At 40.6% G+C, this 18,368-nt stretch overlaps 1 protein-coding gene across 2 annotated transcripts in view; it reads right to left on the bottom strand.

Moving 5' to 3' along the window:
- Positions 1-18,368, bottom strand: part of adgrb2 (adhesion G protein-coupled receptor B2) — a 316,757-nt gene that overhangs the window by 116,507 nt on the left and 181,882 nt on the right. For both annotated transcript variants that reach the window (XM_049602672.1, XM_049602673.1), the window contains exons 4-5: positions 16,878-17,066; positions 5,210-5,371 (exon numbers count right to left, since the gene is read on the bottom strand). In XM_049602672.1, coding sequence (XP_049458629.1) covers positions 5,210-5,371; positions 16,878-17,066 — 351 coding nt within the window. The remainder of the gene's footprint in view (positions 1-5,209; positions 5,372-16,877; positions 17,067-18,368) is intronic.

The following is an 18,368-nucleotide window of genomic DNA, read 5'->3' as shown; positions in this document are numbered from 1 at the left end:
TCGCTACTCTGACTGTAAAACCTTGACAGAGCTGAGGAGGGCAGAGTTGGGTGGCAATTCTCTGTGAGTTTTCCACTTTAAGTTACACCACTCACATTACACATAGACCTAATCATTTTGCAGCTAATAGAATTCAAAGTTTGATTTATATTTAATCAGTTTAATGTAACCTTTAGTCAAGACGAGCTGATGTAGAGGCCATATTTCCATGTCTACTGACAAAACTATGCTAAAAAGAAATATATACTCTTATAGTTACAGCTAAGTATTTCTGAATATGTGTAGAATTAATTCAGTTAGAGCAAGGTTAACACTTTATCATATACATTTTAACAGGCTAAAAGAGAACAATGCTGCATAGCCATTGTGTACGTGCTGTAGGATTGTACAGTAGCCTGTCGATTTGTCTCTGTATTAACAAGAATAGCAATTCAAAGTGAGAACTGCTCTTGTTTCAGCTCAGAGTGATATATAGAGGCACACACTGTACACACAGGGACTTTAAGTAGCAGAGAAAGTGAAGTACAGTGCAGTAAATGTATTTGTCTGGTTCTCCCAAGTGGGAAAGCATTGCCAGCTCTCCTTGGTAATGTGGTCAATCACGTTGTGTGTGTGTGTGTGTGTGTGTGTGTGTGTGTGTGTGTGTGGCTCGCACAGTGTTCCAACTAGCTGGGGCCAGCACTGTGTTGGGGGGGATGACACAAACAGAATGTGCTGTGAGCTAGAATTTAAGCGTTAACGTGACATTTCCCGAGTCTAATTCTGAGTAATTAAAGTGACAAGTCCGGAATGGCTTCCAAAAGAAGAACAAACCATCTCCTCATCTTTATATCAGTGTGAAAACACTTGCTCCACAAATACAGGAACACACAGAGTTGCACTAAATAGAGTAAAAAATAGAGTTGGTCGTAGAAAGCTGTTTGTAGTGCAGAAAAAGAGGCTAAATAATGCTTTTATGGCGAAATTACAACAGTTTCTTCAGCAGGAAGTACTGAATATCAGAAGCATTCAAGACAAGATAGACATGCAGTGTAAGCAGAGACATTTTCCAGCAGAAAAAAACAGCATATAGAAACGTAGCAGGCATTGTAGCGTGGCATCTCTCCGTCGTAGGAAGCCGTTTTCTTGCCAAAGACACAAACTATTAATTGGCCTGTAATTAAGACATTGCCATTAATCCCAGCATATGCTCGGCTATGAACTGACTGTTTATGTTGTGAGAAAAAAAGGCAGGCATAAAGGCAATGCCTAGCCAGCTCTCTGCCTACACACGAGTGCATTTTAGTTCTTGACGATAGCTTTAAAAGGTCTGATACGATCAAATTAATTATTCATGTATGACATTTCTGCTTTCTTTTACTCTTAGCCTGTTGATAGTCTTTATTTGATGCAACAGCTGTCATATTAACATTTGCAGCTCTGCCCACATATGCGTGCATTTGTTTGATGTGACGACGTGTGTCTACATGAGAGATGAGCCACTGTGAAGAGAGATAAGGGATTAAGTTGAAGGAATCAAATCTGATTTAACTCTACACAGGTTTAACACAGTGTTGTATAGACATATGGCACAGTATATGGTCTTGAGTAAAGGGAGGGAGACCAAATCACTGACACACACACACACACACACACACACACACACACACACACACACACACACACACACACACACATACAAGATCCATCAAAGCTCTATTCTCTATGCATGGACGTTTGTGCCAAAAGGCCTGTGCTGGTATTCATCATTTCAAAGGACCATTGCCTTTGAACTCCCGAAAGCACGCTGAATCTGTTGTGATAGATTCACACACTCATACACAAACACATAAACCATATGAGGACACACATACACAGATTTCCTTGAGGCCCTTGAAGGAAGAGCCTTTCTCCCAAACCCTCTTTTTCCATCACTGTTCCCAAAACAGCATGGCAAAACATCCCGGAGGCCATACTTTAGATTACGACGTCTCCATATTCCTCCCTTTGAGACATAACTTTGCTGCCGCTTTGTCTGGCAATGGGGACAGTTTTGTTTTATTTAAATATTAACCTTATAAAACCCCTGCTTTGAAAAACATAAAAGCCAAAAAAATAAAAATAAAATAAAATACAAAATAAAAGTATATTAGTCGGCAGGGAGCGTGGGAACACAAAAAAGCTCCAGCCCGGACAGGCTCCGGCAGCATTCACATAAATATAAGTATATATTATTTTCTAGGGGGAAATAATGCAGGATACTTTACCTTTGCAAAAATAAATAAAAAGCACTTACCCTGTGATAATTGCTCAGCCTGTGAGTGATTACATACTACACAAGCACACGCGCTCTCACTTGGACTGAAATCAATTCAGGGTATAAAGAAATAGTTATTATTCAGAAAGCAGTCACCAGTTTTGCAATAAACCGTCTTATGTTTTAGTGTCTGTGCGCCCATTAATGCCATTATTCCAATGTTGTGTAGAAACCATTTACATTCTGGCACACAGAAAGCACCGACTGAAATTAAATCACTGAAATTAATATTCCCTTCTAATGTCAATGCTTTCAAAGTAAGTGGTTTTCTAAAGGGACACTTGAAATACAAAATTAAAATTGCACAGAGGCAATGAATATGCCTGAAGTATAGTTGAAGTCTTAAAAATGCCAAGGGCTTTTCTTTGTGCAAGACTTGAACTGTGCCCTATCTAATAGGTAGATGTTGGTTTTTACATCTAGAAAGCTGCTCTGTGATTAGCTGCGGTGGTTGTTGTTGAAAACCTGCCCTTCTGTTTCTTCAGTCTGCTCTATTGAGACGTTATTTCAGTCGCTGTGCCGCCCCTTTCCACTCCAATGCAGCCTGATAAAGATGTTTCAGCTGGACAGTCTGAGTCAGATTGGAATAAAGTCCCGAGGTCCCCATCCACACCAGAATTAGATGGGGCTGCACCAGCGACTTATTGCTGTTCTTGACAAGGTATAGGCCTAACAGGTAATCTCAGAGACAATAGCCGAGGAGCTCCACTGCCGGACAGCTCAGCAATCTAAACCAAGCCAACCATGGAGGAAACGAGAAAAGAGAAGTCCAACCTAAAGGCTTTGCTAGGCTACAAGCCCTGTGGATGGCTGAGTGAGAGTTGAAAATGGGCATGACTCCCATGGCTGCCCACAGATGAATATGGAAGTGAGAACTCTGGTGAGGATACAGGAGTTAAAGCAGCGACCATACACAGACAGGGAAGATGACATTATGCTGCATTCATGTTGTGTCAGCAGATCGGGATGGTTTAAAGTTCCCAATATTCCAAAGTGGAAGTGTTAATGCATTATTCCAAATTGGTTACTCTCATTGCTAACCTTGTCACATTCTAAACATTTGAAAAGTCTAAATTAACTATTTGACAGAAACTAAGATAAAAAACTTTTTGTCAGTGACCTTTTTTTCTATGATGAAAACGAGACTATGACGAGCTAAAAATAGATCCTGACAATAAAAACTAAGATGAAATCTATGTTTCATTTTTGTTGACGAGACGTGACAAAAATGTTAGACACTGAATGCCGAGAACTGGAGGCTGGTAAACAAAGTAAATAGTTGGTGCCAGGATGTGTTACTAGCTGCTGAATGGCAGCAGAGCAAGCAGCCACCTGCCGCCGGAAATCACAGCTGATCCCTGCAGGACTCCACTCAGTACAGACTCGAGTAGGTTTATGGGTTGATGCTTTTGACAGGCAGGTAGAAGGCTCAGTTACCTGTGAGTGTAGCTGTGCTGTGAGTAAATAGTCTGAACTCAGCTGAGTTTTCTCCGACAGCTGAAAGTTTAGTTTTATTCACCAACTATGTGAGACATGAATTTAAACTCAAGACTATCATGTTGCAGATTGAGAAAGAATTCAGAATTTAATTAAATTATTTATCTGCTTCTTTACAGTGAGATCAATAAATCAGAGTTTACAATGAATCTGACTACGAATCCTAGTTGTCTCAGATTATTTATTTGTGGTGTCAAAGTTTTTGAGACCACAGAGATGTTGAGCTCTTCAAATGATTATCAGTAATTGTGAGCTCGTACATCAGCCCCTAAAGCTGTAAGTGTGTGGAAATTATTTGTAGTTGTAGAAAAAAATGTCTAAATGAAATTTTTATACAACCTGTCCAGAGTCTAATTTCTGACAGATCAATTAGCCAAACTTAATTAGTTTAAAGGTAAAACATATTGACCAAAAGTTGACTAAAATGTCATGAATTTTCGTCGACTAAAGCTAGACTAAAACTATGAAGGATGAAAATGACTAAAATGTAACTAAAGCTAATAAGGATTTCTGTCTCGAGACTAAGACTAAATCTAAAATTATTGTCAAAATTAACACTGCTCACAATGACAATCATTACCATTTTTACTATCTTAGTTTAGCACACTGCATGCTAACCTTTGCTAATTAGCACAAACACATAGTATATCTGAAGTTCATGGTAATGTCTTTTGTTTTTCAGGTATTTGATCATAAACCAAAGTCGACAGCGCTGGACAAACTACAGTTTTAACCTTGTGATGGGATTTGGATAACCACTGTTATCCCATTCATCCTGAGGGGACACCAATATTTGTATCAAACTTTATCGTAATTCATCCAATATTTGTTGAAATAACTTCAATGTGAGCCCATCCACAGTAAATCGTAATGCTGAGAGCAACTGAAGAAGCATAATGAGTAAGGAAGTCTGCATAGGGTTGGAGGGAGGGGAGGACGATTGGGTCAAACACAGCGGACTTTTACCCAGGAGACTAAAGTTCGATTTTATGTAAGGTTGTTGTGCACTGGCATAAAAAAATGTACTTATTTTAACCCAAAACACGATCTTTATTCTAAACCTTACTCAGAAGTTTTATACAGGTTGCCCTGAGCATTGCAATGAAACGCAGAGGGGCGAGACAAAGCGTCTGTATTTGATGACCTATGAATGAGAGCAGGTTGGTCTGCACGATGTGACATGAATGCAGCATTAGTCCACATTTTAGCAGAGGAGAGCAAGACACTTACAAGAGCTATAATGGAAGAACACACAATGTAAATGCATATGACTGTAAACTCTAGAGCCGTCACAGTAACCCAGTTGTTTTTGACCTTTGTGATTTGGAAGAAAAAGAAGAAGAAGTCATGCATGAATAGGCAGAGAGGCAAAGAAAGAAAGAGTGGGTGTATCATGTAAATGGGGATGGTACTAACCAGGACACACTGCTATGTTGCAGAGTTTGGTCTGAATCTCGGGCCGTCCACAAGCCAAGGCCCCGCCTCCGTTCACACACTTCCTGGTTCGTGTCCTGGAGCCCCGCCCACAGGTCACAGAGCACAGACTCCATGACGACCACTCCTCCCACAGCCCATGCACTGCAAACACCCACAAACACGACATGGGGATGAGGGATGAGGGAGAGAGGGAGGGGTCGGAGCATCCCATTGCAGGCAAGAGGGTTAGAGAATGAGAGAAACACGAGAAATCAAATGAGTCTGAGCACATTCCTTAAAAAAACATGAAGGAGGTGACCTTCTGACCTCCGCAAAAACATTCCACTTTCAATGGAAAAGAAACACTAAGAATGAAGCTTCACTTACATGTTGCTAAATGAAAGAAAATGGAGGTTAGGAATGGACAATCTGGCATTTGAAGTCATGCAGCTCGAGCCGTGACAAGGAAATGAATGTGGTAAGTTGGCTTCAGAAAGTATCAGGGCATTCAGTTACTATATAGAGGGAACCAAAGGATCCAAAGAATCCGATGACTTCAAACACTTCAAACACCAATTAAAGTATTAAAAATGTTTCTGATCTTTTTTCCTTCTCCCTTCCTCTTTTTTCTTCTTTATTGCACATCTCATCCCATTTTAGCAACAGATGACGATGAAATACATCAAAATAGAATAAATGAGCAGCGGAGTTGCACAAAAACTTTGCAGATAATGAACGTGACTTCATGACTGTTGCTGTTTTACCGAACGCAAGGTCAATGCCTACATAACCTGTGTTTCAGCTGGGTGACACTGGCACTGATGCATGCACAAAAATAACTGCTAGTAGAGATTAGAGGTAATAACAATAGAACGACAGATATAAGAAGAAAAAAGAAGTGTTGAACAGGAGACTCTAAAATAGAAAAAGATGAGTGACAGGACTGGTTAATGAGTGTCAAGAGAGGAGAGGAAAAAAACACATGAACATGACAAAGAGAGAAGATTATAAGTGAATCTGAAAGAATACAAAAGAGATTTGGGGCTGAAAAAGTTTGAAAGGCCAAGAAAAGAAGAAGGTTACTTAAAAAAAAAACAATACAGAAATGCTCAGCCAGAGACAAGTGGAGATTAAGCTCTGTTGAAAGAGATGGGGAGAAAAGAGAGAGGAGCAGACTTGGAGAGATGCAGGGAGAAAGATAGAAAGCAAGATATAGAGATGGTGAGGGACAGAGTGAGAGAAAGTTAGAGACAGCAGGATGGAGATTGCTGGTCCTGTGTTGAGCAAAGCTAAATAAATCATGGCGATAAATAATTAAGTCTACTCTGTGAAGGATGGCTCAGAGGAGCAGGAGTATAGAAGGCTGAGAGAGAGGGGGAGAAGACGATGGTATTAAAAAGTACGGAGATGTGGGGAGCTGGTAAATAGTGAAATATCCTTAAATACTGCAAAACATGGTATCAGCGTATCTTTAAGCAGCTGAACAAAGTGGATATATGTTGCAGACAGAAAAAAGCATCAGGACTGGATCCAGCAAGAAGTGTTTGCGTCACTTTTTGCTACTGTACTGTTCATTTCAATGACGTTTCTTTTTCAAGCTCAATTGTAAGCCTCGCTGAACTCAGTTAAAAGTTGGCCTAGTTATAACACATGTGTTTACTGTTAGAGACCTCCACACAACTAAATTCAAATGGGGCTCCACATCACTAACACGTCCTTTCATAGTGATTAGTTGTTAAATATTTATGCATACTGTGTGGCAGGAGTAAGTGTTGCGTAGCTAACTGTACCAACTGACAAAGCTAATGTTAGCTTGCTAATAACTAATATGGTCCACATGTCTGAGAGGGTGCTTGATTACTGTGCCGTTTAACAATGTTTTTTTAATTAATTTTTCCCAAAAAACACAACACACCTCAAGATACAAAAGTTACGGCAATAAATTAAAACTATTCATTCCACCTTGCTATTTTTTTTTTAAAGTACAATTGCAGAACTAAGGGGACAGAGTTATTTTGCCTTTAAAGAGATAGCGGAGGTGGAGGACAGTCAGCAAGACGGGACGACAGACAGTACAGGTGTGACGTTTTGATGACATGTTACATGTGCAACCCATTGCTGGGAGATTTGAAAAACAGCTAGCAGCATTTAGCAGCTAATTCAAAGACAAGGAACAGCAACAAAAACAGTCTACAAATTGGGCAAACAGTGAGGCCCGGGTGCTCCTTACCCTCCGAGCAGACGACAAGATCAACTGTCATATCCTCCTGAGACCTGAACTTTTGTTTGGTATGCATTTTTTGACTTGTCCTAGCTATTTGGGATCAGCAGGACCCGATAAGGATAAAAAAAACTAAACGTTGTCAATGATAATTAAGTCCCAATGTCCTCAAACGAGTACTTCATAATTAACAGCGTCTTAGCTTGTTACTGCTGCTAAAATTAGTCACAATTGTATTCCATATCAAACTACAAACATTATTAATCATAAATTAACAAGTTTCAAACTTGAAACTAAAATGTGATCAGGTTTTGGACCTTGTCCACTTTTGTGTCGGGATCGGCTGCAGAACGACTTGGCGGAGATGGCTGCCATCTTGTTTTACATAGAGTAGTGTATTATGCAAATGATCTTCCGCATGTTCACCGACAGAAACCTTGTAATGACCTTTACTTCCTCGAGATAGTTGAGTTTGATCGTCTTTTCAGTGCTCTGAGATGGGGCAAAAAAGTGTCCACTTATGAGGACAACAGGTCTAAGTTAAGTAGAATGAAGTATAAGGTCAAGCAAACCCAAAATGAGATGTATTTATTTGAGGACACAGGGTCTCAGGAGGATATAACGAGGGCAGTAAATTGCTTTTATTACCATGTTATGCCATTATTATTGTTTCGAAAGTGCTGTTCAATGTGTATGTCATGTGTCACACTAGAGGCAAACACTGTTGTGTTACGGCCATGCTTCTTTTGCTTCTGGGACACTGGCATGCTGTCTAAAATCACATCCTGGGATGGCAATATGCCGCCATTGTTTTGATCTGTGTAAAAAAGCAAAGGTGCTGTAAAGAACAGACGTTGGCCCTACTGTTTGATCTCTGTCACAAAAGGGATTATGATGCTCTATGTGGCAGACTGAAGGAGGAACTCAGGTGATGTAGTATTAAGACAAATAAAGTCCACATTGACTGTAGGGGGATGGGTTGGGTCAAACTTACACAGGACTTTCAGCAAGAAGACCGTTGTTCTCGTTCCAGTATGAAACCAAAAGTCAGCGTTTACTTGTTTTTTGATACGTAACAAAACTACCTCTTTTAACCCCACCTCATGATCTGTTGCCTAAACTTGACCAAACTGCGTCTGTTTCACAACGTATTGGTTGTATTTTTCTTATTTAGTGGTTTCCTGTGAACATGGAAGCTTATTTTGACGCTACAGCGGTACATACAGCGTCATAGTATAAAGTGTATTTGACAAGTTGGGGGCGAGAATGTTTTGGCCACAGATGTCTCCACCCAAATTTTTTAACACACATTTTAAAGTCATTACTACCTTAGATCTTTCTCAAGTTTTGATGGTATTACCAAATTACTACGACCCTTCGACACATAAACTTGGTAATGGATTTACACATAGCTGGTGAAAGCCAATCCTGACAACCAGTCCCAATTTTATTTCTTTTAACCGTCTATTTCATGGTTCAGAGTGTTCAACAGCCATCGAATTAAAGATTTTTTTGAGCTTTGAAATTGCATTTTCGTACAACCCGCTGGGAAAGTTGTGTCTGTGGAGCAGTAGTTACTGATTTGAAAGGTGGTATTTCAATGCAGCAGGATGTGGAGTGCTGAAGTATGTCAGCTGAAATAATTTGGTATCAAACATGAAACAAGACTTATTTCCAAAATATGCAATTTAATAAATCATGATAATAATAAAATATAACCGGCATCATCAAAGTGCTTGCGGATTTCTTGGGGGTATCTCATCCCAAACTGCAAAACCTTCTCAGGAGACAGAGGCAACTCAAAAAAATAACAAACTTAAATAACTTCTGTTATTTAATTTTTTTAACACAACACTACAAGATTGCTTGTAAGACATTACTTATTCATCCAAATCGAATCTCCATCTCTCAAACCCAGTACAAGTGTATCTGAAGTCTGACTGTGCAAAGCCAATCAATTAGCCTATAAAATCAAGCTTGGAGCTGCTTTGGGACGAAGACATTAAAAGGAGAAAATATTCATTGCAGATGGGGACAAGGGGAGAATCAGATAACCAAATTAAAGAGGAAAAAATATGATAAAGTCTCCTAGGATACTGGGATTAGGATTGTATTATACTACCTATTGGTGGCCAGGTAAATACTCCCCGTTGAGCGGTATTTCAAGTCATAAATAAAGCAGCACAGGGCAATTCTATCAAATATTGTGTCTATCTTGACACCAGCAGCTACATTATCATAATACAGCACCTCTTTTAGTTCAACTGCTCAAGTTAAAAGAGACTTTATTGCCCTCGAGGTTGCAGTCGCAGGGGGAGGTGAATAAGAGCATGTTTACAGCAGCACGAACAGAAGAAATAAATAATGAAATAGCAAACCGATCAGTGCTGATCAAACTGCAAAGTGACAGATCTGTGTTGTCACAAAATCAAGTTCATGAACTCCAGAAATTTATCTCTGTGAGAAATAGATGAAAAATATGTGGTTTAAAAAAAAAATATGCAAGGAAAAAGGAAGCACATAGACGTCATACTCACTCCTGCCTGGGTTTCTGATGCAAATGCAAGAAAGCTCAGATGAGAGGAGATAAAATGGCCATGCTCAGCCTCCTTTATTTAAACATATGTGTACACACACATTTAGCAGAGCACACATTCATAGCACCGCAGAGACTAAGGATATGTGTATTGAGGATGCATGATTTCGATGCACGTCTGTAAAATATATGCAATTATTAAATATATGTAATGATGCATATATATGAAGATATCAACTTTTAATTTCTTATTCCTAGCTTATGCAAATGAATAGTCTATAATGGGACACATGCATTATATTGATCCTAAGCATTACCATCATTAGCAGCAATTTCATCGGAGGTCATAGCAAAGCGTGCTGCATTATTCAAAACTTTGTATCAGGGTGTGCGTGTGTGAGTTTGTGTGTTCGCCATCTGCGCAAGTCCGCCATGAAATCATGACTACAGCCTTGCATGCACCCTCAATGTCTTGCTTGAATGGTTTCTGGAAGTGTGATGTTGCAGCATTTGACTACGCAGTGACCCGGACATACTGTATTCATAATGCACCATTGTTCTGCTCCATGTTTTAAATGTCAGTGAATCTATGGTAAATGAGCAGTAGCTAAATAGAACAGAAGTAGGGGTACTACTTCACTTTGCATGCTTTGGGGCATGAAAGCCTTATACTTCAGCGCATATTTAAAAAAAAAAAAAAAGTTAATTTGCCGGACCAATTACTGCCTAGTTTGCTTTGTCAAGAGCCAGACCATTACTTAAAATTGATTATCTGTATCACCTTAATTTAGGAGCTTTACCCGTGAAAAAACGAGGAGGAAAAAAATGTCCATTTTCACTTCATTGGCTTTCTGTCCAAGCTACTTTTCTTTGATGTTCCCTAACTCGTGCAGACACACACACACACACACACACACACACACACACACACGCATGCACAGAGATGTGCCCAGAGACATATCCACCCACACTCACACTCTAACACACCCATACTTCTAAGTCCTAACTTGTGCACAAACACAAAATAAATGGTAGAAAAGCAGAATAGAAAATTCTGGCAAACCAGAATTAAGTATGCAGACTGCACTCTCCCCACCTCAGGATACTGGAGGAAACTATGAAAGTCTGTGCGTGTTCATTTATGCCTATGTGCCTTGTATATTTGTGATTACGAGCGAATGCGTATGAAACAGAATAGAGGATGTTGGTTAAAAAACATTTCATTTGCAGATTTTTTTGGATAAATCAAAAAGTTGGCACGACTCACCGTCATGTTCTGAACAGCAGGGTTGAAAGGCACAGCTCATGCTTGCATGCATGAACTGCATCTGTGTATGTATGCTCAATTTTCTCTAAAAACTCAAAGCGGAGTTGTTTAATTTTAGAGCGTTTGATTTTCAAGCGTGTTGGCAACATTTGTCTTGTCTTTCTAGTACTTGAGATACAAAATTGTGACATTAGTTCTTGGATTGAAAGTTCAATTTACTGCAGTCCTGATTAGTGTGTGTGTGTGTGCTTGTTTGTCTGCCTCTGTGTTATATATATTTGCTTATGACTCCCCATTGGACCAGAAGGAAGACAAGGCTTGAATCCAGCAGCAAAGAGATCAACAAATCAAACAAGCATGTAGATCTCAATGCCAAATTAAGCCAAAGTAAAAAAAGAAAATTGTTTTGAAAAGTCAGCCACATCAAGATCATTAAACTCTTTTATGTCTCTTTGCTTCCACCCCCGTGTTCCCAGTCCCACTTGAATTTGGTGTGATCCCATTCAGGCAATCCCAGGAGTGCCCCTACACCCCTCCACAACCACGTCAGGAAACATCAGAGGAGTGGGGAAAAAAAATGAAATAATAAATGGAACATAACGCAGCAACCAATATCCCATCAAAGGAGCGGCTGAGGATATTAATATCGACACTGAATGGAAAATGAGGCACTTAGACATACAAATCGCGTTGGCAGATTTGCATAAAAACAAGATTAGCATATGCACCAACAGGGAAGGAAGATGTTCCTCTTGCTTCTCTTTTCTTTTTTTCTTTTTGAGGAGGGGGGGAATGCGCCAGGAAACACTGGCTGACTCCTAACTCAAATGTGAAAGCATGTGTGCATGAAATGTACACAGCGGCTTATACCTTGTGGAAAACTCACACAGATAAAAAGAACGCACTGAATTGCACTTCAAGTATAATGACACTCATAAATATCACTTAAATAACAATTGACAAAGCCGAACACACACTCAAACCTTATGCCTGCAAACAATGAAAACTACACGCTGACATCAAAAACACACTTGTACATCTTGTGCATGCGGATACAAAGAACCCTTAAATGTACATACAAACACATTCATTAATGTGTGAGTCCACAGAATTACTCAGAATGTGTCATCACACAAGGTTTAGTGTAAAGGGGGATTTATACTTGTGTGGCAGACCCTACGCACGTCGCCTACTCTGTTGAGAGCATTTATAGTTGTGCGGTGGTGTGTCTGTGTCACTCTGCAGTTACACCTCTGTGCTGTAAAGTTTAGTTGATTCAAAACACACATTAAACATGGCTTAATGGAGTCCATTTCAAACACAAGTACACAAATCAGCTCCATTACAACTCACAAGGTTCACCAATAAAACAACTGTCTTATACTAAACACAGTTTCCAAACACATATAACATGCTAACGTTATTTTACATTGTATAAATTAGCCTAGCAACGAGCAGAGATTTCCTCTGCTCATATGAAGCCAGGATAAATCACACACTAGACTTAAAATGCTATTTTTGTGGAGGCTTTATTGTCTTCACAATTAATTGTTTCTTATCTGTGAAATGAAAGTAAATAAAAGCTTCATTTCCACTGAGGGAAATGGATTCATCTTACAATAACAGAAAGGAGGTCTGCGTCGCCGCAACGTTACATTTCTGGGGAGGTGCACGTCAGGCTACAGAGGGAAGGGTACGGTGCAAAACCTACACCGTAAGTTGAATGCAGTGGCACCCCCAAGATGGCCATTGACACCCCCCCACAGAAGCTGTGGCTTTTTCAGCCAGCACAAAAGTAGTTTGATCTTGTAAAACTTAACTTCATATTCAAGCTGTACATTTGTCTTTCTAAGGAAAAGGACAATCAGCCTATTTGATGAACAATGAATCGCATGACATGTAAAGATACATAACATTAAAACAGGATCATTGTGGGGCTTAAAATGATAAATTTGCAGATATTAGTCTCTGCACATCAGACAATTTGTAATATTAACTGTAAAATAAGAAACCAAGTATTTCAGTGTGCGATTCTTACTCCATATTGACAAAGGTTTCAACTGGCCTATATACTTCAACAGCATAATCGAATTCATGCAGTTCAGTTATGGCTTTTGGTCTTGGTGTGCCACCCTAAGGTTTTCAGAGGCTCCATCTGGCCAAACCTATGAAGAATTTCCGTGGGCGCCACTTTGAATGTATATACATTTTTTTCTCCCTGATGTTTCCACATCATGTGCTTAGCAAAGCAGAATAAGCCTATTCAACCCTATGGATGCTGCCTCCTATAAAAGTTCATCCAATAACTCTTGGACAAGACAGGCCTTGTCCAATGATGGGGCTCTATAAACCTAGCGACTAAAGCTCCATGTCTACACCCCATGCTGTGACACTGACATTTAGACAGTAGTGGCCCCACTTTTGCTTTGACTTATATATCCCCAGAGAAGTTATGGGCCCTGACTTTTCATTTAATAGTCTGTCCTCAAACGCATCACTGTCATTATTAGAGCGGCTGTGTATGGAGGACATTGGTGCCATTTTCCTGTGATGCACTCTCTTAGGTATCACTGGGATCAGAGAGGTTAGCCTAGAGACTACCCCACTGTCTGCCAAGCAGAATAGAGGGCCATGCTTTCTTCCTCTCTGGCAGTCAAGGGACAATGCAGGCTTTTTTTGATATGTTCTTTGGACAGGCCCACGGTCAGTCCCACATTGCTGCCATAGTCACGAAGCCAGGACATCAGCACTCACTCTCTTTGTCATATTGTAGTGCAGGAAGCTGCTGGTGGAGTAGACTGTCTGCTATCATATCTGGCTCAGACCTGATTCCCTTGATTCTACTGAGTAGCCAGCAGGATTGATATTCCAAATAGTCTCTCTTGTTACAGGGGAGCTCCAAAAAGATCCATTGTGTCCTTTCTGTCTGAATTGCGATCAAGCTGAACATGTCGACTGTAGCTAGATTTGGCTTTGACCATGTTGGTAAGAACACCAGTGATGAGGTTGTCAATCTACCTAGCAAAGCTCCACCTCAGATGCAATTCATTAAGTGACAGGAAGGTTTTGCCTGATTTAAACTCTGACACGTTCACAGCAGGAAAGATATCCAAGGCAGGATTGTCCATAATTTTCATAGTGTGTGTCCACAGGGATATTCCTTTCTCCTGTCCAGCTACAACACTGTGTAAGTGGACAGGCAACACACTATGAACCTTGTAAATACTTCGACCATTTTCATTCTGCTGAAGACTATAATGTCAGAGCCTTGATCTTGAAAGAATACTGCATCAATTTAGCCATAGGAATGTCAATTTAGCATGCTATGGAATGACAATGGACAAAAAAAAAAACAGAGCCAGGGATATTTTCTTTTTTATTCCATCTATTCTTCATCTTCTTCAAAACCTACACCATAATATCTGCAACCGTTTCGTTTGAGATTTGGGTATATTATACTTGTAGTGGATACTGTAGTTTTGAGTTGCTAGAGGTTTCACCACCCGTGTATATATATATATGTATTCTCTGCTTTCGTCTATCTAGAAATCAAGAGCCTGATTCTCAGTAGCCTGATTTGCCCCAGTACCCCAACACCTGACGCAGACCTTGTTGACCCAGGTGGAGTCTGAGCTGGTATGACTGTTGTTGTTTATGCGGTCTAGCAACATTCAGAACCTTGCCTGAGGGTTCAGACTGGAAATGTGTAACCTGCCCTGGCTAGTCTTCAAAATTCAGTCTCCCGCAAGTCAGTGGCCTTGACCACTGAGCTATCCAGCTACTGAGCACTCGGGGCTGTGACCCCCAAACTGGGAGAGTGGCTCCAGTAGATTCAAGGTACAACATCTGAGGTCTCTATCCAGAAGAGTGCAGTCCTAGGAAGAGCTAAGATACTGCACAGAACCCTCAAACTCCCAGGCCTGTGGTAGAGGACCCAAGCTTGAGGAAGACACACCGAGACACCAAAACTTGGAGTTTTCTGCATGAACCAAAATCCGCCTCAAGTGACATCATTTGAGTAATTTAAACACACTTTCATGTGTAAAGTTGGTGGAGTTCCCCTTTAAAAGGTTTTGACTAAGACGCCTCCTCACACTCCCACACTTCCTAAAGTATGGTAATAAAGCTGAAAAACAACTTTGCTACCTTAGCTGGTCTACAGGCTAAAGACTGCTAATTTAACAGGAGGGGCTAGGATGTTCGCTACACCACTTCATCATTCATCAACTGTGGTTTTACTGAAGAACACTGAATTTTTGTCATCCTCTGGTTGGGGAGTGAGCACAAGTAGTGGATTAGGGGAGGGACGGAAGCCAGGCGGGAGGGAGCCGGTGCTTTACAGGATTTCACTTCACTTGCAATCAGGGCAATCAATCAAACCAGAGCAGGACAGGCAGTACTTCACAATTTCATCTTGTAAAGACCTACACCGGCAATCAAACCAGAGCACAGCACGCAATATTCAGGATGAGCAGTACACAAGTTCCCTCAGTGAACTGATCGGGCTTGATTGTGTTGTGTGTTGCTGGGGGAAAAAATGGATGAGGTGCTCTTCATTCTGCTCCTGCCTTTTTGTAGCAAGCAGATAGGGTTGAATACACTCGCCCTGATTGGCAGAGCGTGTATGCATATGAAAATTGTATTTGATTGGTTAAATATATCTTGGAGCTGCCATTGCATCTAAAATGAAAAGCTATAGTTCCTCTGAAATCACAGCAAAAGCTGCAGCAGCTCTAGTTTGCATGTTTTCTATGCTTATCACTGTAAAACACAGGTTTCATTACAGTTTCCTTCGTTGTATATCTTAGTCTTCATTGTAAATTAACGTATCATTAGAAGATTGTCTGCTAATTATGCTCTGTTCGATGACTGTTTTCATTTTCATTACAACACTGTCTGCACAGACATAAGAAGATACTGATATAGATAGTAGATACAGACAAGACAAGGGAAATGAGAACAATGCTGAGAGGAAAGTGAAAGCAGAGCTAAAGATAGAGAATCCAGGAAGTATGAACTTCTGAGCTGTGGCAAGTCTAATAGACTTGCTGACATCGAGCTTAGGTGTCACGTCAGTCTCCTCCTCTCGCTCTCTCTCGCTGCTGGTCAGTAGTGTGAATTGAAATGACAAAGTGACATTCTCATTTTGTAGGTTTCTTGTCTGCTCCACCATGGTGAGATTATGTTTCAGCTGAGCAGATCCCACATGATGTGTGTGACTGTGTGATTGTGTGTGTGTGCATACCGCCTACCTTCTTCAAAAGTGACAGAGTTTCACACTGTCATTATTTTCTTTGGTTTCACAGCTTTCTTAACACATTGTGAACAGATAAGTAAATGCTGCATGGGTGAGTGAGGTGCGAGGCAGAGAGCTTATGGTTGAAAGCTGCATTTCGTCAAATCACATTTACAGAACAAATCACAAAAGCCAGGCCTGCAATGCAAACTGCAAAAAACTTGGTCATCATTTCTGCAGCACTGCTAAACCTTGTTCATGTATGTTCTCGACCTTTTAATCCATACTTGTGCTCAGAAGAGCCTGAGGCATATCCCAGCATGCATCCAAGAAACTGCACAGATAAAGGTTCACCTCTCATCGTTGTTTCTGTGACAAAACAGTACAACCACGACTCAGTAAACATACCTGAGCCTATGATCCCAGGTTCGCCTGGACAGGAAGCGGTGTTGTTGCACATGCGTGTTTCCCGCAGGGCTCCGCTGCACAGAGTCCCATAGGGAGAGGAAACACATGATCTCGTCCTCACTTGCCAGCCCTGCCCACATGTGAGAGAACACACACTCCACTGTGACCACTCCTCTGCCGCAGGGTCACCTGAAAAGCAAGACAGAGATGGACAGAAAGCGGGTAATTCTCAGTGACTCCAGTTTCATGATGCTTATGTTTTGATAAGGCAGACAATGCAAAAGGTCGAGAGGAAGGCTGGTATTAGTTGGAGTGATCACAGCTTTTTGGCTTGGAACTAATAAACTGCAAGCTTTAAAACATCCTCATAAACAATGGGTGATGTGACGCAACACGTTTCTCTTCATGCTCAGGTCCATGTGGATTTTGTATCGTAATCATAAAGATACTCTGTTGATGCAGCTGCAATAAACAACCTGTACTGATGTGTCATAGGAGTCATACAGTAAAAGCCACAACAAAGACGCCAGAGTTACAGGGAACCGTTAGTGGATATGATGGTAATTCATCGGTACATTTTCACTTCCAATTTCCCCACAACCGAACGCATTAACACATGTTTGCTTTATTGATTCCTCTCTCTGCTCCTTATTTACTGAAATAAAATGAAAATTCCCTCAAATGACTGTGACAATATTACTACAATAAAAACACAAAACACAATAACTAAATCGTAATCCATACAATTGTCAGGAGAAAAGCCTGGGAGTATCCGACAGATGATGATAGGGCTTTGTGGTTACAATAACCAAAGAGACTTTCTGTAGATATAGGGACACTCTTTTTTTCTCCCCCATGGGCGGAAGGTAAGAGAGTCCAAGATCATCATTTGCAGGATATAAGAGAGCTTGTCTTATATTGTTCTATGGTGGAGTTTAATGGTGTGTCATTATGACATGGCAAGGCTTGTGATGCTATATCAATATCTAAGCCCCTTAATGTGAATAAACCTTGATTGAATATTCATAAGGATGATGATCATGTTAGGAATTCAGCGATATCAAAACTCGCAGGTAATGGTAACACACATGATCTCAACACTTAAGGGGCTTAAAGACGACAAAGGATGCTTACAGATGTTAATACAGTGGCATAGATTGGGTGTTCACACATCGTTTCGTGTGATGTTGTGTTTTCCAGGCAGCTGTAGAGAGAGTCCCATTGTTTCCCTCGGAGTTACGCCCTTGAAAGCGAAAAACCCAGTGTTAAGTCATCTCGCTTCTCTCTTTCTAAATTGTTTATGAGCGCCGTGTCCTTTGATGGAGGCGTCATCACATGGCAAAGAAGGAAATCAAATTAATTGCATGTCCGTTAATCGCATTACATCTTCATTAACATGCTGTGAGTCAGGGCTTACGTTCATCACACATGCCGGAAGGAATGGAAGAATGGGGAGAAGCGAGGAGGGAGGGTGGGCAGAGGAGAAAGGAC

The sequence above is a fragment of the Epinephelus fuscoguttatus genome, linkage group LG17 (genome assembly GCF_011397635.1).
Source record: "Epinephelus fuscoguttatus linkage group LG17, E.fuscoguttatus.final_Chr_v1".
Taxonomy (NCBI): Eukaryota; Metazoa; Chordata; class Actinopteri; order Perciformes; family Serranidae; genus Epinephelus; species Epinephelus fuscoguttatus.
This window is presented reverse-complemented; position numbering and strand designations above follow the sequence as displayed.